This window comes from Mauremys reevesii, linkage group 3 (assembly GCF_016161935.1).
Source record: "Mauremys reevesii isolate NIE-2019 linkage group 3, ASM1616193v1, whole genome shotgun sequence".
In the NCBI taxonomy this organism is placed as follows: Eukaryota; Metazoa; Chordata; order Testudines; family Geoemydidae; genus Mauremys; species Mauremys reevesii.
In genome coordinates, this window is record NC_052625.1 from 189129193 (window position 1) to 189145623 (window position 16431).

A 16431-nucleotide genomic window follows, 5' to 3' on the forward strand; every position below is an offset into this window, starting at 1 on the left:
CCTGTCTCTCTGCGGTCAGACAACGAACTTCGCTGTTGGGGTTAGAGTCCCTGACACATCCGACGAAGTGGGTATTCACCCACGAAAGCTCATGCTGCAAAACGTCTGTTAGTCTATAAGGTGCCACAGGATTCTTTGCTGCTTTTACAGATCCAGACTAACACGGCTACCCCTCTGATACTTAACATCCCTAACATGTACTTTAAATCAAATCAAGAGGTCACAAATGTGTTGCAAACAGAACAGTTTGTACTATATAATTTCAGTATTATGACCCTCCAGAGTGCAAAAATCTTGAGTCAGGTCCCATAAAAATCGAGAGATTGGTTCCAAAACCGTGATTAAAAAATAAATAAATTTGAATTCTGTTTATTCACCTTCTGGGTTTTCAATCTTTAGGATGCACTTGGGTCACATTTTTTCTTTTCTGAACAACCATGAATGCCAGAAACTTACTTACTGTTGTCATGGAAGCTGAGAGTCTCATATAATCACAGGTTTCAGAGTAGCAGCCGTGTTAGTCTGTATCCGCAAAAAAAACAGGAGTACTTGTGGCACCTTAAAGACTAACAAAGAAGTGAGCTGTAGCTCACGAAAGCTCATGCTTAAATAAATTTGTTAGTCTTTAAGTACTGCCACAAGTACTCATATAATCACGTTACTCCAGCAGCTGAGGCTTTGCATCAAATGTTGCCAATCTCCTGATAAAATGCAAGCATGGGCAATGTTGTGTGAATGTGTACAGTAAATGGAGATATCCTTAGTCATACTGAGAAGAGAATTGCTTAATCAGATTTTCTTCTGAAAATTCTCCTCTCCCTGTCTCTAAATTGAACAGTGCCAGGGTGGAAGATGGTGGCACATAAGAACGGCCATATTGGGTCAGACCAAAGGTCCATCTAGCTCAGTATCTCGTCTTCTGACATTGGCCGGTGGATGTTGACAGACAGACACCTGGTCTGGGGACCAGTCCCATCCAGAGCCTCACAGCGTCTGCCTGATTCACTGTGGTGTTACTCCAATTTAATGCCATTCTCCAAGGGGTTATGCTGGTGAATGCCCTTCCAGAAGGATGTTATCAATGAAAGAGAAGTCAGAAAAAAGCCTCAAGACTGATTCAAAGGTTAGAAACCCTGCCGCCTAGTGAGAGACTCAGGAGCTCAATCTCTTTTGCTTAATGAAGAGAAGGTTACGGGGTGACTCAGTCACAGTCTCTAAGTACCTTCATGGGGTGCTGGGGAGGGACTGCAGGGAGCCAGGGTCTTGCCCACCTCTGATGCCTGCAGTCCTTTTGTGATGTCAGGACCTGCCTGGTCCTGGCCCTTTATGATGCGTCACTGGACCAAACAGCCCCTCAGGAGAGATCCAGCCATAGCAGCAGCAGGGAGTGTAGCATCTCCATCCCCAGTGCGCGTCCAGACCATCCTTCCCAGCATGTTTGATGCTGGAGTGGGGATCATGCAGAGCTGGTTCTGTGCCTGCTGGGACAGCTCCTGGGTGATATACACCTGCGTCCTTCTGGTCCTGGTCATCTTGGTGGCCATGGTGACTCAGCACAGCTTCTCCTGGAGAAGCAGGATGGTAGGAGGCCCCTCCCCAACCCCCCCAACCCCAAGCCGTCCTGCACTCTCAGCAGAGCTTGCCTGGACACAGCCCCATGGAAGGGAGGGTGGGAGGGCCCGAGGCCCCCTGTTCTGACCAGGCCCTGTTGGGCTGACGGGGCACATCCACAGAGAGAGACAGGGCCACAGACAGAGCTCGTGGCTCCATTCATTGGTTGTTCCTTACTGCTCCGACCACCGGCTAGTGCTTGAAATGCCAGGGCTCTCCCTCGTGGTCCCAGGCTTCCCAGCACCCCTGGCACTAAGCCGGCTCTGGACAGTTATTTCCTTCCGCTGGGGAATGCTGACCAAACCCTCCCAGCTCCCGACCAAAGCCACAAGCTTTCCGGGTCCCTGGCCTCCCAGCCAGCCAGGGAGAGGGCAGGCAAGAGGTGTGGGGAGAAAGGGGGAATCCAGGACAGATCTTTGGGTTTGGTCAGTTGGGGATCCTCAAACCCCAATGGTATTGAGCCAAAGGTTTGGCATAGCAAAAATGATTGTAAATGGACACTTGCAATGAATTTGTTGTTATTGCTAATGGTAATTTTTGGCTAATGTGCTGCTATTACCAAGACCTGTAAAAATGAACAATGTGCCTAATCTTTTGGCAAGAGATTATAAAAGGCTGATGCCTCAGCTCCATCTAAACATAGCACTGATGACCGATCCCTGCTGTGGATGTACTCCAGAGACTTGATTTGAACCTCCAGTTCTGCCAGTTCCGCCAGCCCCAGAGAGAGACAGCCATATTGGAAGGGCGCTGAAGATCTCTTCCCCGAGGGCTGATGTTCGCAGGCCTGCTTTGGCTACCTGCAGCAAGCAGATAACTGCCAGGAGAAGGATCCCAGCCTATTGAAAGAACAGAGTGCTTGCTGCTTGGTCAGCTCAGGAGGGTGTGAGGACATAAATGCCAAATAAGCAGCGCATGCTTTCAATGCATAGGATTAGTGGCCCGTGTACCTTTCAGTACTGAAGAAATCTGTATGTTAGATACTGTTATTTTTCTTTGACTGGTATGTGCTGTATTGCTGTAATGATAAGAGCATGTTTCGATTTATGAGGCATCTTAGTTAACCCACAGATTGTCATCTTATCAACAGAAGGATTTTTTTTGTTTAGCCTGAGCAGCTTTACTACACTGTGGTGTCTTTCCTCCACATCGGAGCAACTCAGGCTACTGGCATCCCCAACTGTCCCAATTTGCATATTTGTGGTGTTCTTCACAGGTGGGAGTTCCGCTGTCAGAACAGACTGAACCTGCTCACTGTCCCTGCAATACAATGGAATTATTACAGGTACGGGTGTAATCAAAGTTTGGTGGGTTACACTCAGGCCAGGCCCTTGTCTCTGGCTCTTTAACGGAGCCCTGACTCTGCTCTCCCAGGAGCCCCTCTCTGCCTGAACACCGGTTGCTCTCACAGGCCCCGCTCACTAGGTGACATCTACCCTGTCTTTCCCTCCAGACTCCATGGAAGACTGGAGAACTGAGCAGGATTATGACATCACAGGTATCAAGGAGGCTGAACAGCTGTAACATAAGAATGGCCACACTGGGTCAGACCAAAGGTCCATCTAGCCCAGTATCCGGTCTTCCGACAGTGGCCAATGCCAGGTATTTCAGAGGGAATGACCAGAACAGGGAATCATCAAGTGATCCATCCCCTGTCATCCATTTCCAATTTCTGGTAAACAGAACCTAGAGACCCTCAGAGCATGGTGGGGCATCCCTGCCCATCTTGGCTAATAGCCATTGATGGACCTATCTTTCATGAAATTATCTAGTTCTTTTTTGAATCCTCTTATAGTCTTTGGCAAGGAGTTGACTGTGCATTGTGTGAAGAAATATTTCCTTTTGTTTCTTTTCGACCTGCTGCCTATTCATTTCATGTGGTGACCCCTAGTTCTTCTGTTCTGAGGAGTAAATAACACTTCCTTATTTACTTTTTCCACACAAATCATGATTTTGTAGACCTCTATCATATCCCCTGTAGTTGTCTTTTCTAAGATGAAAAGTCCCAGTCTTATTAATCTCTCCTCCTGTGCAAGCTGTTCCACACCCCTAATCATTTTTGTTGCCCTTTTCTGAACCTTTTCCAATTCCAAGATATCGTTTTTGAGATGGGGAGACCACATCTGCATGCAGTATTCCTACGCTTTGTTTCCTATGGTTCAGCCAGTTACTGATCCACGAGAGGACCCTTCCTCTGATCCCAGTACAGCTTACTTTGCTTAAGAGCCTTTGCTGAGGGACCTTGTCAAAGGCTTTCTGAAAATCCCAGTATGTCAGTGCACTGCAAAGCCTTCAGTGGCTTTTAAACTTTCCCATGGGGACATCGGAGACATGGTCCAGTTAACTTGTGTTCAGGCCTAACAAGAACTCAGATGCAACCTGCTGTGAGAAATTCGTTTTAACAAGGATGCCCCTGTACCAGCACAGACCACAGGTCAACATGTGTAACTTCAATAACAATGGTATTGGAAGAGTCCAAAATAACCGCTACAGGAATGTATTGACTATGACCCCTTACTTCAAATGCATTGTGGCCTAGTGGATAGAGCACTAGATGGAACTCAGGAGACTTAAGTGCTAGTCCTGGCTCTGCTATTGTCTTCCTGGGTGACCTTAGGCAAGTCACTGCTCTTCTCTGTGCCTCAATTTCCCACCTGGAAAAGGGGGCTAATGCTACAGACCTCCTTTGTAACATGCTTTGAGATCTACTGATTGAACATGTTAGATAAGAGTTAGGGCTCTTTATTATCTTATGATATAGGGTGCTTTTCTTAAAGTGCCCACTGCTGGAGTGAAGTGATTTATCTGAGAATCTCTGCTCTTTATTTTATTTTATTTTATTTTATTTTATTTGTTAGCCAATTTTAAGCCCTTGTGGTTGCAAAGAGAAGCTGGAGAACATGAATTGAGTGCACCCTAGCGGCTCAGATACCAGAAGGCAAATGAAGAGGTCCCCAGATGAATGTTTTTTGAAGATCTCATTATTTTGAAGCCAATCTCATGATTTTGTTGGGGCCCAGCTCATGGTGTTGGAATGCTTGGGCTGGCGATACCATGAACGTTTTTCTGCACTGGTAGCACTAGAGAATCACTTCAGGGCTGCTTCTCACTTCAGGCTGGAAGATTCTGCCTCAGTCACAAGGGTTTTAGGAGTTCCCACAAGTAGGGAAAAAATGTCCCTTGCCTAGGGGCTGGAGAGTCATAGAGCTCGGAAAAGACCCAGGGTTTTCCTGGGAAACCTGATGCCCTCTCTCCTGCCTTATTCTGAGCTCAGCCCACTTGGGCGGTTGCCCCATCCCATCTCCTGATCTAAGTACAGCATTGATACCTCACAGACTAGAGGGAGATTGCAGGAGGGCAACCCCATTGTGACCTAGAGATGACATCAGCGCCTGCCTGATGCCAGAGCAGCAACCTGCCCTCAGGTGTAGCCTGGGTACTTGTTGCTGCTTTGAGAGTGCCTGTGTTGAGAGTGTCTTAGTGCCTGAGCCTGGGGAAATGAGTTCACTCCTTCTCTATCTGCTCTTTGTAGTCTTTTATGCTGTGCTGAGGCTCGCCAGATCTGAGGTAAGTGAGACTCCTAGAGAGATAGAAAAGCTGGATTGATGCCAGCTGAATGCAGGAACCAAACATAAGTATTTTTCAATCAGCAGGCTCGGATCAAACTGATATGGGAATCAATCAATAAAGAATTAAAGGACGGGAATATATTTAAAGCAGATTAACAATGTTTTATGGAAAATGGGCCATGTCAAACATAGATGTGACAAACTTAGACTTGTGTAAGGTGTTGTTTTTCATAGATTCCAAGGCAAGATGGGCCCATTGGGATCTTCTAGTCTGACCCTCCTGTCTAACGCAGGCCAAAGAACTTCCACACAATAATGCCTACTGCATACCTTTTATTAAAATGTCCAATCTTGATTTTAAAAATTGCCAGTGATGGAGAATCAATCCACCATGACCTTGGTCAATTGTTCCAATGGTTAATTCCTCTCACTGTTAAAAATGGACGCCTTCTTTCCAGTCTGAATTTGTCTAGTTTCAACTTCCAGCCATTGGACCATGTTAGACCTTTCTCTGCTAGATTGAAGAGCCCATTTGTAATTGTTTCTTCCCCGGGTAGGTATTTATAGACTTTTCCTCAAACCACCCTTAACCTCTTTAAGCGACATTGACTGAGCTCCTAAAGTCTATCACTACAAGGCATGTTTTCTAATCCTTTAATCATTCTTATGGCTCTTCTCTGAACCCTCTGCAATTTATCAACATCCTTCCTGAATGTTAGACACCAGAACTGGACACAGGATTCCAGCACTGGTTGCACCAGTGCCAAATACAGAGGTAAAATAACCTCTCTCCTCCAACTTGAGATTCCCCTGTTTATGCACACAAGTACCACAGGACATTTGGATTAAAAATCAGCACTATACAATATCAATGGAGCACAGGTTAAAGGGATTGAGAACAGGCTAATGGCTAACTGACAGATCTTAAAAAGTAATTGTCAGAGGGCTCCTCAAATGTGGGTTTTTCTAATGGGGCTCTGCAGGGATCAGTACTAGGTCTGAGGCTATTCAACATTTTTTCAATGACTTGGAAGTAAATACAAAATTGCTGCTGATAAAAATGTACTGATGACACAAAGATTGGCAGAATGGTAAATAACAATGAGGACAGGGCAGTCATACAGAGAGTTCCGGAGAGTTGGTTTGGCAAATGGGGCCCATTCAAACAAAATGCATTTTCACACAGCCCAACACAGAGTTATACATCTGGGAAAAAGGAGGGCCTATTCAGATTTGGATTTCACGATCTTTAGTTTTGTATCATCTGCAAATCTGGCCACTTCACTGTTTCCCCCCTTTTCTAGATCATTTATGCATATGTTGAACAACTCTGGTCCCAGTACAGATCCTTGGGGAACCTTGCTATTTATCTCTCTTCATAAACTCACCATTTATTCCTACCTTTGGTTTCCTATCTTTAAACCAGTTACTGGTCCATGTGAAGACCTTCCCTCTTATCCCATGACAACTTACTTGCTTAAGAACCTTTGATGAGGGAACTTGTTAAAGGCTTTCTGAAAGTTCAGGTACACTATATCCACTGGATCGCCCTTGTCCACATGCTTCTTCACCCCTGTGACATTACGCCCCATATTCTTCATAGAAATATTGTTCTATGAATATGGCATAACTAAAGTATGTTTTATGCAAGATGGGTTATGTGAGATATCATTGGAAAGGTTCTGATTTACTGAATGGGATTATCCTATCTGTATGGATGTATCATTTCTGTATCTGAAGCAAGGAATATGGGCTCTGTATCAATTACAAAAGTGCTTGCACCGGGGGAATGCCCCCAAACAGTGGGCAATCAGCCTGGATGGGCCATTAGGAAGGGCAATAGGACTTGGAAGATACTAATCTTCCTCCTTCCTGAGAAGTTTCCTGGGATGCTGCTTTGACACTGCAGCGTCATGTGATCATGTCACCTCATAGAATCATAGAAGGCCAGGGTTGGAAGGGACCTCAGGAGGTATATAGTCCAACCCCCTGCTCAAAGCAGGACCAATTCCCAACTAAATCATCCCAGCCAGGGCTTTGTCAAGCCTGCCCTTAAAAACCTCTAAGGAAGAAGATTCCACCACCTCCCTAGGTAACCCGTTCCAGTGCTTCACCACCCTCCTAGTGAAAAAGTTTTTTCCTAATATCCAACCTAAACCTCCCCCACTGCAACTTGAGACCATTGCTCCTTGTTCTGTCATCTGCCACCACTGAGAACAGTCTAGATCCATCCTCTTTAGAACTCCCTTTCAGGTAGTTGAAAGCGGCTATCAAATCCCCACCCCCCAATTCTTCTCTTCTGCGGATTAAACAATCTCAGTTCCCTCAGATGGACATCATTTGGGACTGGCGGTATTTTTCCACTAGGAGGTAGTGAGGGGTCAAACTGGGAGACAAAGGATTCCTGTCATAGCCAAATCCTATTTAAGGCTTGGAAGGAAGTTAATCTAGACTCTTCTCCACCTCCTCGCTGCCCCAAAAGGAAGACTGCTGAAAACACCTGAAGAAATAAAGGAACTAAACTGTGGGGGAGGGGGACAGGGGCTGCGCCCAGGCGAGAAAGATCTAGCCTGTGAAGGGAATACCTGGCTAGTTACGCTGCAAGCAGTGCGGTTTACCTTCAAGAAACTTTGCAGCTCCCAGACAAGTGGGCTGAACTCATGCCAAACTGTTGTTTTTGTTTTTTGGTGTAAAAGAGCTGCCGTTTAAGGATGATATTGGAGTTATATCAGCACTTGTTTGGGTGGATTTGCATACCCCATTCATGGCTTCACCACTCAGGAGTAGCATGGCCATCCCAAATGCATGCAGATAAAACCCTGATAGCATGCATTCCCTAAATATGTATCTAGGAAACACTGTTGTCCAGAGGTCGGATTTCTCCCCCAAGGTCTAAATTTCGTGCATGGTATCTGGGGTTAGTTGCATACCCTGCAATCCTAAAACCTGCAGAGTTTTGTCATCTCTGCAGGAAAGAGAACTTTGCAGGCTCTCTCCTTCAATGCTTATAAACTCTGCAGGCTCCGGGTACCAGCAATCCCTGTTTCTCCAACCCCTGGATTGTTCCAGTGACCCCTGTTATGGGTTGTGCTGTGTGCCCTACATTGTCTGCATCACAAGAAAGCACAATGCCTACCAAGGAGGCCTCATAGTACAATACTCTTCCACAAAGAAAAACTTCCCCCTGGCCCCACATGGCAATCCCCTCTGGCTCATTGTTCTCTCAGGTTTATTGAGGAGTTCTCTTCTAACCCTGCTGCTTTCTCTGTGTGTGGCAGGCTCTTCGGAGGAAGAGGACACACCGAAAGAAAAAGCAGAAACCGAAAGGTAAGCAGCCCCTGACCCCACAGCTGCGGTGGCAGACTCAGGCCCCATGCAAAGCAGAGAAATAGGGTCTATTCCCCCACCTGCCTCCCCTCTTCCTGTGAAGGCACAGTCGTGCCCAGAGTCGTGCAGAGGCACTGGCTGGGGCTCCGTTCACAGGCTGCCCCTGAAATCTGGGGCTCTAGGGTGCTAGGAAGCAGAGGGTGCCCAAGCAGCTAAATGTCTCCTTTATGTCTCACTTCTGGCAGCTTTTGGTTGCTGTGAGGAAGAGCTGGAGGAGGCTGGTGCATCCCTAGAGATATGGTAAGCAATGCCCCGCTCCATAAATCTGCAGTGGGTCAGTCCTCTCCTTTAGCATCATGCAATTCATCCCCACCCGAGTAATCCCTCCCCTGCCCCGACCTATGTACCACACAAGGAACTCTTCTCCTTTAGACTCATGCAATTCATTCCCACCCAGCAGAAGTTTCCATCTCTAATCCACCCCCACGCATCATACAGTTCATTTAACCTGGGGCAGTGGTGGTGGGGGGTAGATTGTGTCAACTGGACTGGACCATCCTCCCCTCCCAAGAGGGGGAGAAAATGTTTTCTGGGAGCAGCCCCGTGCACCCCGGGGAGGTGAGGTGGACAGATCAGGAGGAAGGCTGGCCTTTCTGGTACAGTGAGTAGAGTGAAAGGGATCCAGCAGCACTTGTGTAACGGCCCCTTCTCCAGTCCCCCAGCAGGATTTGAACCCTGGACCTTCAGCTCTGCAGCATAAAACACCCCTTAGAGCTGAAGAGGTAGCTGTATTAGTTGGCAGCTATAGTAGGCTGTTACCCTATAGGTTGATTAGCTTCCGTGGGTGGGACATGACACACACACTGCCAGTAGGATACACTCTCACCTCCTCAGCACTAGACAGGGCTCACCTAACAATCCAGCTAACCCCAAACCAGAACATCCAAGGCCCGGGTATTGCAGGGAAGGAGGCTGCCTCAGTGGAGAATGGGACAGGGAGCCTTTCGGTGCCTCCCCTCTGGGTAAAAGAGGGCCTGAGGGCAGGGTCTGCACTCAGCTATCTGCAATCTCTGTTCCACAGCTGCCCTGTGCACCCGGAGAAGTTCGGCTTGGCTCAGTACCTCAGGCTGGTTGAGAGGAGGCTACAGTACATGGCCAGACACCTGGATGAAGTTCTGATACCGTAAGGCAACTGATCAGGGGGCACCAGACTGTGGTCTGGGTGGGAGGGGAGAGTGAATGTAGAGAAGAGGGAGCAGGGAAAAGCAGACTCTCCAGGATCCTAAAATAACAGGGAAAAGCCACTAAGAGGCTTTAGCTTCCAAGGTGAGATACCAGTGAAAGTGAGGTGAGGGATGATCAGAAATTAAATGCAGAGACTACAAGTTGGGGTTGTGAGTAGGATCAAATCCTTCTGTAGGGCAATATCTGCCAGCAGGCGACTGTCTAGAACGTGCCCATGCTGTGTTTGAAAGAAAAAGCAATTAAATGACACCCTGCGAGGGGGTGTCCACCCCACACAGCACTGGAAGGGGCTCAGGTGGCCAGGCAGGCCCATTAACTCCACAGGGTGCACCTGCAGGAAGAGCCAGGGAGCAGGGAATTGATTCCAAGCAGGCTCAGCTGGCAGGAACAGATGGGGCCTATAAAGCCAGGAAGCTGGCAAGAGACAGGGGCTGCGGCTGGGAAAGGGCAGCCCCTCCCTGGGAAGAGGGGGGAGTGTTTGGAGCTGGTACACCCAGAGCAAGGAGGGGAACCAGGAGTAGTAGGAAGCAGTCCAGGCTGGGAGAGGAAAGCCCAGAACTGCTGGGTTGAGGGTCCCCGGCCTGGACCCCAGTGTGAAGTGTGGGCCCAGGTTTCCCTACCAGCCCCCAAGGGCCTGGCATGGACCGGCAGGGCAGTGAACAGGAATATTGTCTGGGTCATTGTGGGAGTGACAGTGACCACATGCGACAATTGGAAGGGGCATTGACACCGAGAGCTAATCCCATCCCCAGAGTAGGCACCAGACAAGCAGTGAGTGGGACACCACGTGATACACCCTAAACACGAGTCATCAGCCAGGACTTTCAGGACCATAGCACAGACCTCCACCACCAGAGAAACTCCATTAACTGGGAGCAATAGTAAGTTGTTAGCCTCTAGGGTATCAGCCATTAGAACAGGACAGTTTTCCAGTGGGTTAGAATGTAAGAACATAAGAACAGCCAGACTGGGTCAGACAAAGGTTCATCTAGCCCAGTATCCTGTCTTCCAAAACTGGCCAATGCCAGTGCAGCAGAGGGAATGGCCAGAACAGGGAATCATCAAATGATCCATCCCCTGTCGCCCATTCCCACCTTCAGACAAACAGAGACTAGGGACACCATCCCTGCCCACCTTAGCTAATAACCATTGATGAATTTATCTAATTCCTTTTATAGTTTATAGTCTTGGCCTTCACAACATCCTCTGGCAAGGGTTACACCCACATGCTCACATCTTCCTCCCCCAAACCAATTGTTGTTAGCTAATCTTTCTATTAAAATAGCAGTAGATCCCCGATCATGCTCAAGGCCCAATCGTGCTAGGTGCTGCACATGTGCATGTGATGAAGGGGTTATCGTTCTAGATAAAATGAGTGCCAGCTCCCCCTCTCAGTCCTTCGTTACCCAGCTGATGTCCTTGTGTCGGGGTGTGGTGTGCAATGCATGCCTAGGCACTGCCCCACTGCACTACTGTTAGAAGGCTGTGCCCAAGCCCTGCCTTTGCTCAGCAGAGCCATGTCCCATCTGTCCCTGTCTGCTCTTTCCCACAGGCCGAGTGTGTCGACATCTGCCACGAGCCAGTTCTCCTACTCCTCTAGGGAATCCACCACCTCTGCCCTCCGGAGTCCCAGCTCCTTTTCCCTGAGAGAAGCCGCCATGATTCAATCAGAGCCCCTCTGCCACACGGGGGAGATCATGCCTGTCGGGGGCTGGGAAGGATCCGCTCATCCCATCCAAGCCCAGCCTCTCACCAGGCCTCCTGCCCACAGCAAACGAGACCGGGGAGAGCAGACCATGGGTCTGGACCAGACGTCAGTCCATGGCTTAGACTTCAACATCCGCCAGAAGCATCTGCAGAGTCAACTGGGGGCTCCTACCCCATACACAGAGTCGCTGGCCAAGATGATCCCTAACGTCCCTGCTCTGCACCCACCGGACAGAGACCCCAGGGTGAAGTTCAACATGAGCAGGGTCCCTTTCCTAAGCTGTGAAGTCCTGGAGGAACTGGACTGTCACGTGCACACAAAGAGACTCCAGCATGAGCAGGGTTTACCCCTCACCCCCCAAAAACCCCACACAGCTCTTCTGCCTCCAGCTCCACAAACCCCCATCCCGGGGGAGCCATTGCTGGGTGAGCGGGACACCAAGCAGCAATTGATATTAGACACAGATTGGCCCAAATGTGGATTTCCAGCAAAGGTCCTGGAGCCCCTCAGATCCAACACCAGCCCTCAGCGTGCACAGGCGATCCAGGAGCCATGTGTCTGCCCCTCTGGACCCCTGCCTCAAAAGGCCCACAGGATCCTGGCATCCCCTGATGCCATCCTGGCCAGGCTTGTGCCCACGCTGGTGGTCAAGTTGCAGGATCACATTGCTCAGAAATGCTCAGAGATCCAAATGCAGGCATTCCCAAAGATGGTGAGAGAGTCGCACAGAGATGCTCCCCTCGTGAGAGAGACGGCAATAGCAGAGAAGATGCTCACAGACACACTCCACCTTTATAGGAGCAAGTTGAGAAAGCCCCTTACCAGTGTGAGTGGCACCAAAGGGACTGAAGAGAAGCTGGAGCTGCACATGGAGAGGAAGGTTCTCTTGGGAGAAGGCTCTTGTCTGGGGCCAGGGGCACAGGCAGGTGAGGGCAGGGCAGATCATCCCAGGACCCAAAGCCACCAGGTTGCCCCAGAGGCCCCAGGCTCTGAGCAGCTAACAAGATCCGCCCTTGACTCTCTCATTGCTGGGCAGGCTGCACACAATCTGCAGCTAAAGCACCTGATGGAAATGTTGAGCAGCTCCCGCCCCTTGGCGGGCCAGGTCTCATTCTGCCAGCAGTGCTGTAAGACATATCCAGGAAAGCTGAAGGGTAAGAAAACTCAGGAGGAGACATCTGCTGAGCTGCATGGTCTTCGAGACGACATGGATCCACATGGGCTCGATGGAACTGTGAATTCGAAGCTCTTCAGGGATCAGCTGCCAATTAGAGTCTGCAAGAACTGCAGTAAGCTTCGACGGAAGAGACCAGCTGGCCCTGCAGGTGCTGACTTGCCTGGAAGATCCCATGGAATTCCACAGCGATGGACTCCAGGAGACTCTTCTGCATCATCCAACCACAAAAAGATGCCAGTGGTGTGGCTCCTTCCAGCAGACAGGAGAAAGACGCAGGATGGAATGGGGAAAACGGTTCCCAGTAAGCAACCAAAGATGGTGTCCATTGCTACAAGTACAACAGAGCTTTCGCAAGCTGGGGAGAAAACAACTGGGAGTCCTGACGGTTCTCCCCCAAAGTCACCAAAGGCCTCTAGAGCTAGGACATCATCCCCTTCAAGGAGCAAAGTTCCAATTCTCAAACAGATGTTAATGTGCCTCAAGAAAACCTGCACTAAGCTTCAAAACAAAGTGAAGTCCCAAATGTCCAAGGACTCTCGTTCAAGAACACCTGATGCTAAATTTACAAAGCCACCCCTTGGGAAGACAAGGGCCTCCAAGGGTGTCTGGTAGTAGTATAAGGGCCCTACCATCAATAAAACACTAACCCCTCCCCTTGACCCCTCAAAACCTGCTCCTTGACCCCTTAAGCCCCAACCACCTGTCACTGGAAGTCCCACCCATGGCGGACACATGACCGGAAGCAAAGTGTGTCATGTGACCCCTCTAAGAACTCCTCCCACTGCCTTCTACCAATCAGGATGGGTTTCGCCCCCGTAGGCCCACCCCGAGAGGAGATTTGACCAATCAGGGGGTGTTCTGGGCCGGGGTGACCCGTCCAGAAGTGGTTCGTGTGACCCCTCTAAGAACTCCTCCCACTGCCCTCTACCAATCGCGATGGGTTTTGGCTGCATAGGACAGCCCTGAGAGCAGGTTTGACCAATCGGGGGTGTTCCAGGGCGGGGTGACCCCCCAGGAGCGGGTCCTGTGACCCCTCTAAGAACTCCACCCAGTGCCCTCTGCAGTCAGAGTGCAGTACCATCACCCCATAAGTCCCAGCACTGAGGCAGAAGAGGCCCTCTTTTACCCAGAACGTGTGCTCTGGAGATCATGGAGACATGGACTCCTTCACCACCCCCGTGAGAACGTCAGACTTTGTTTTAGCCCTGAGGCCTTTAGACTTGTGTGGGAAAAGCACTACATCAGCGAGAGTTGCGACGAGGGCCCTTTGACTCAGCTGTTGATGGATACGCTGGAACCCGAAACCCAAACCCTCGTGAGGCACCCCAATGAGCATAACCACCTCTCATTGTCCGCTCCATTGTCTAGAGGAGGAAGGCTAACGCACCTCGGGGGAGTCACCGGAGGACAAGGTGAATGAAAAAGACATCACTCAGGTAAATGAATGATTAGGAAGTGACGGCTGATGATGGGGTGTAATGGGTTAGGAACCACGGGGTTGCATAAATCTAAAAACAAGCAGTGGGGGGCTTACACTGTTTCTTTTCTGAAAATCTCTCAACAGCTCGACGATGCCTTTATCAAAGCCTTTGAGAACCAACCACACAAACACAACTCCAGTTCCTCAGCGGCCACCACCACACAAAGCCCTGAGAAAACTGTGTGTGCGAAAATGCCCATATTCACAAACCCGGAGCATGCGCTCTAGTGGTTGTGAATAAAAAACCAAGGACTGACAAACCATTCTCCCAACACCATAAGCTCGTCACAGCTTCCCCATAGTCTTGTGTTTGGGAAAAGTATGATGCTTCATTCAGAAAACTGATGAAGATTTGGGGAAAATATGATGCTTTGTTCAGAATACTGGTGGCTGCTATATCCTCAGGGGGTCTAAAAGAAAGGAGGGCTGGAAAGACCCTACTTATAAAGCCCAAAATGCCGTTAGCCTTCTTGGCAACAAGGGCACACTGTTGACTCATATCCAGCTTCTCATCCACTGTAACCCCTAGGTCCTTTTCTGCAGAACTGCTGCCTAGCCACTTGGTCCCTAGTCTGTAACAGTGCATGGGATTCTTCCATCCTAAGTGCAGGATTCTGCACTTGTCCTTGTTGAACCTCATCAGGTCTCTTTTGGCCCAGTCCTCTAATTTGTCTAGGTCCCTCTGTGTCCTATCCCTATCCTCCAGTGTATCTACCACTCCTCCCAGTTTACTGTCATTGGCAAACTTGCTGAGGGTGCAGTCCATGCCATCCTCCAGATCATTAATGAAGGTATTGAACAAAACCGGCCCCAGGACCGACCCTTCGGGCACTTCGCTTGAAACCGGCTGCCAACTAGACATGGAGCCATTGATCACTACCCGTTGAGCCCGACGATCTAGCCAGCTTTCTATCCAGCTTATAGTCCATTCGTCCAGCTCAGACTTCTTTAACTTGCTGGCAAGAATACTGTGGGAGACCGTATCAAAAGCTTTGCTAAAGTCAAGGAATAACACATCCACAGCTTTCCCCTCATCCACAGAGCCAGTTCTCTCCTCATAGAAGGCAATTAGGTTAGTCAGGCATGACTTGCCCTTGGTGACTCCATGCTGACTGTTCCTGATCACTTTCCTCTCCTCTAAGTGCTTCAGAATTGATTCCTTGAGGACTTGCTCCATGATTTTTCCAGGGACTGAGGTGAGTCTGACTGGCCTGTAGTCCCCGGATCCTCCTCCTTCCCTTTTTTAAAGATGGGCACCACAGTAGCCTTTTTCCAGTCATCTGGGACCTCCCCTGATTGCCATGAGTTTTCAAAGAGAATGGCCAATGGCTCTGCAATCACATCCGCCAACTCCTTTAGCACCCTCGGATGCAACGCATCCGTCCCCATGGATTTGTGCTCATCCAGCTTTTCTAAATAGTCCCGAACCACTTCTTTCTCCACAGAGGGCTGGTCACCTTCTCCCCATACTGTGCTGCCCAGTGCAGCAGTCTGGGAGCTGACCTTGTTCGTGAAGACAGAGGCAAAAAAATCATTGAGTACATTAGCTTTTTCCACATCCTCTGTCACTAGGTTGCCTCCCTCATTCAGTAAGGGGCCCACACTTTCCTTGACTTTCTTCTTGTTGCTAACATACCTGAAGAAACCCTTCTTGTTACTTTTAACATCTCTTGCTAGCTGCAACTCCAAGTGTGATTTGGTCTTCCTGATTTCACTCCTGCATGCCTGAGCAATATTTTTATACTCCTCCCTGGCCATTTGTCCAATTTTCCACTTCTTGTAAGCTTCTTTTTTTGCCTTTAAGATCAGCAAGGATTTCACTGTTAAGCCAAGCTGGTCGCCTGCCATATTTACTATTCTTCCTACACATCGGGATGGTTTTTTTCCTGCAACCTCAATAAGGATTCTTTAAAATACAGCCAGCTCTCCTGGACTCCTTTCCTCCTCATGTTATTTTCCCAGGGGATCCTGCTCATCAGCTCCCTGAGGGAGTCAAAGTCTGCTTTTCTGAAGTCCAGAGTCTGTATTCTGCCGCTCTCCTTTCTTCCTTGTGTCAGGATCCTGAACTCGACCATCTCATGGTCACTGCCTCTCTGCTTTTACTGCAGTTTCATACCGGAGCTCTGAGCAGTCATACTGCTCTCTGACATACAATGCAACTCCCCCAACTTTTCTGCCCTGCCTGTCCTTCCTGAACAGTTTATATCCATCCATGACAGTACTCCAGTCATGTGAGTTATCCCACCAAGTCTCTGTTATTCCAATCACATCATAGCTCCTTGACTGTGCCAGGGCTTCCAGTTCTCCCTGCTAG

At 49.1% G+C, this 16431-nt stretch overlaps 1 protein-coding gene across 1 annotated transcript; it reads left to right on the top strand.

Moving 5' to 3' along the window:
• Nucleotides 1-1329: 1329 nt before the first annotated feature.
• Nucleotides 1330-14057, top strand: LOC120401188. Its single transcript, XM_039530841.1, has 6 exons — nt 1330-1581; nt 8459-8507; nt 8753-8807; nt 9589-9690; nt 11305-12369; nt 14006-14057. Exons 1-6 carry the CDS (start codon nt 1330-1332, stop codon nt 14055-14057), a joined length of 1575 nt encoding a protein of 524 aa, XP_039386775.1.
• The last annotated feature ends 2374 nt before the right edge of the window (nt 14058-16431 follow it).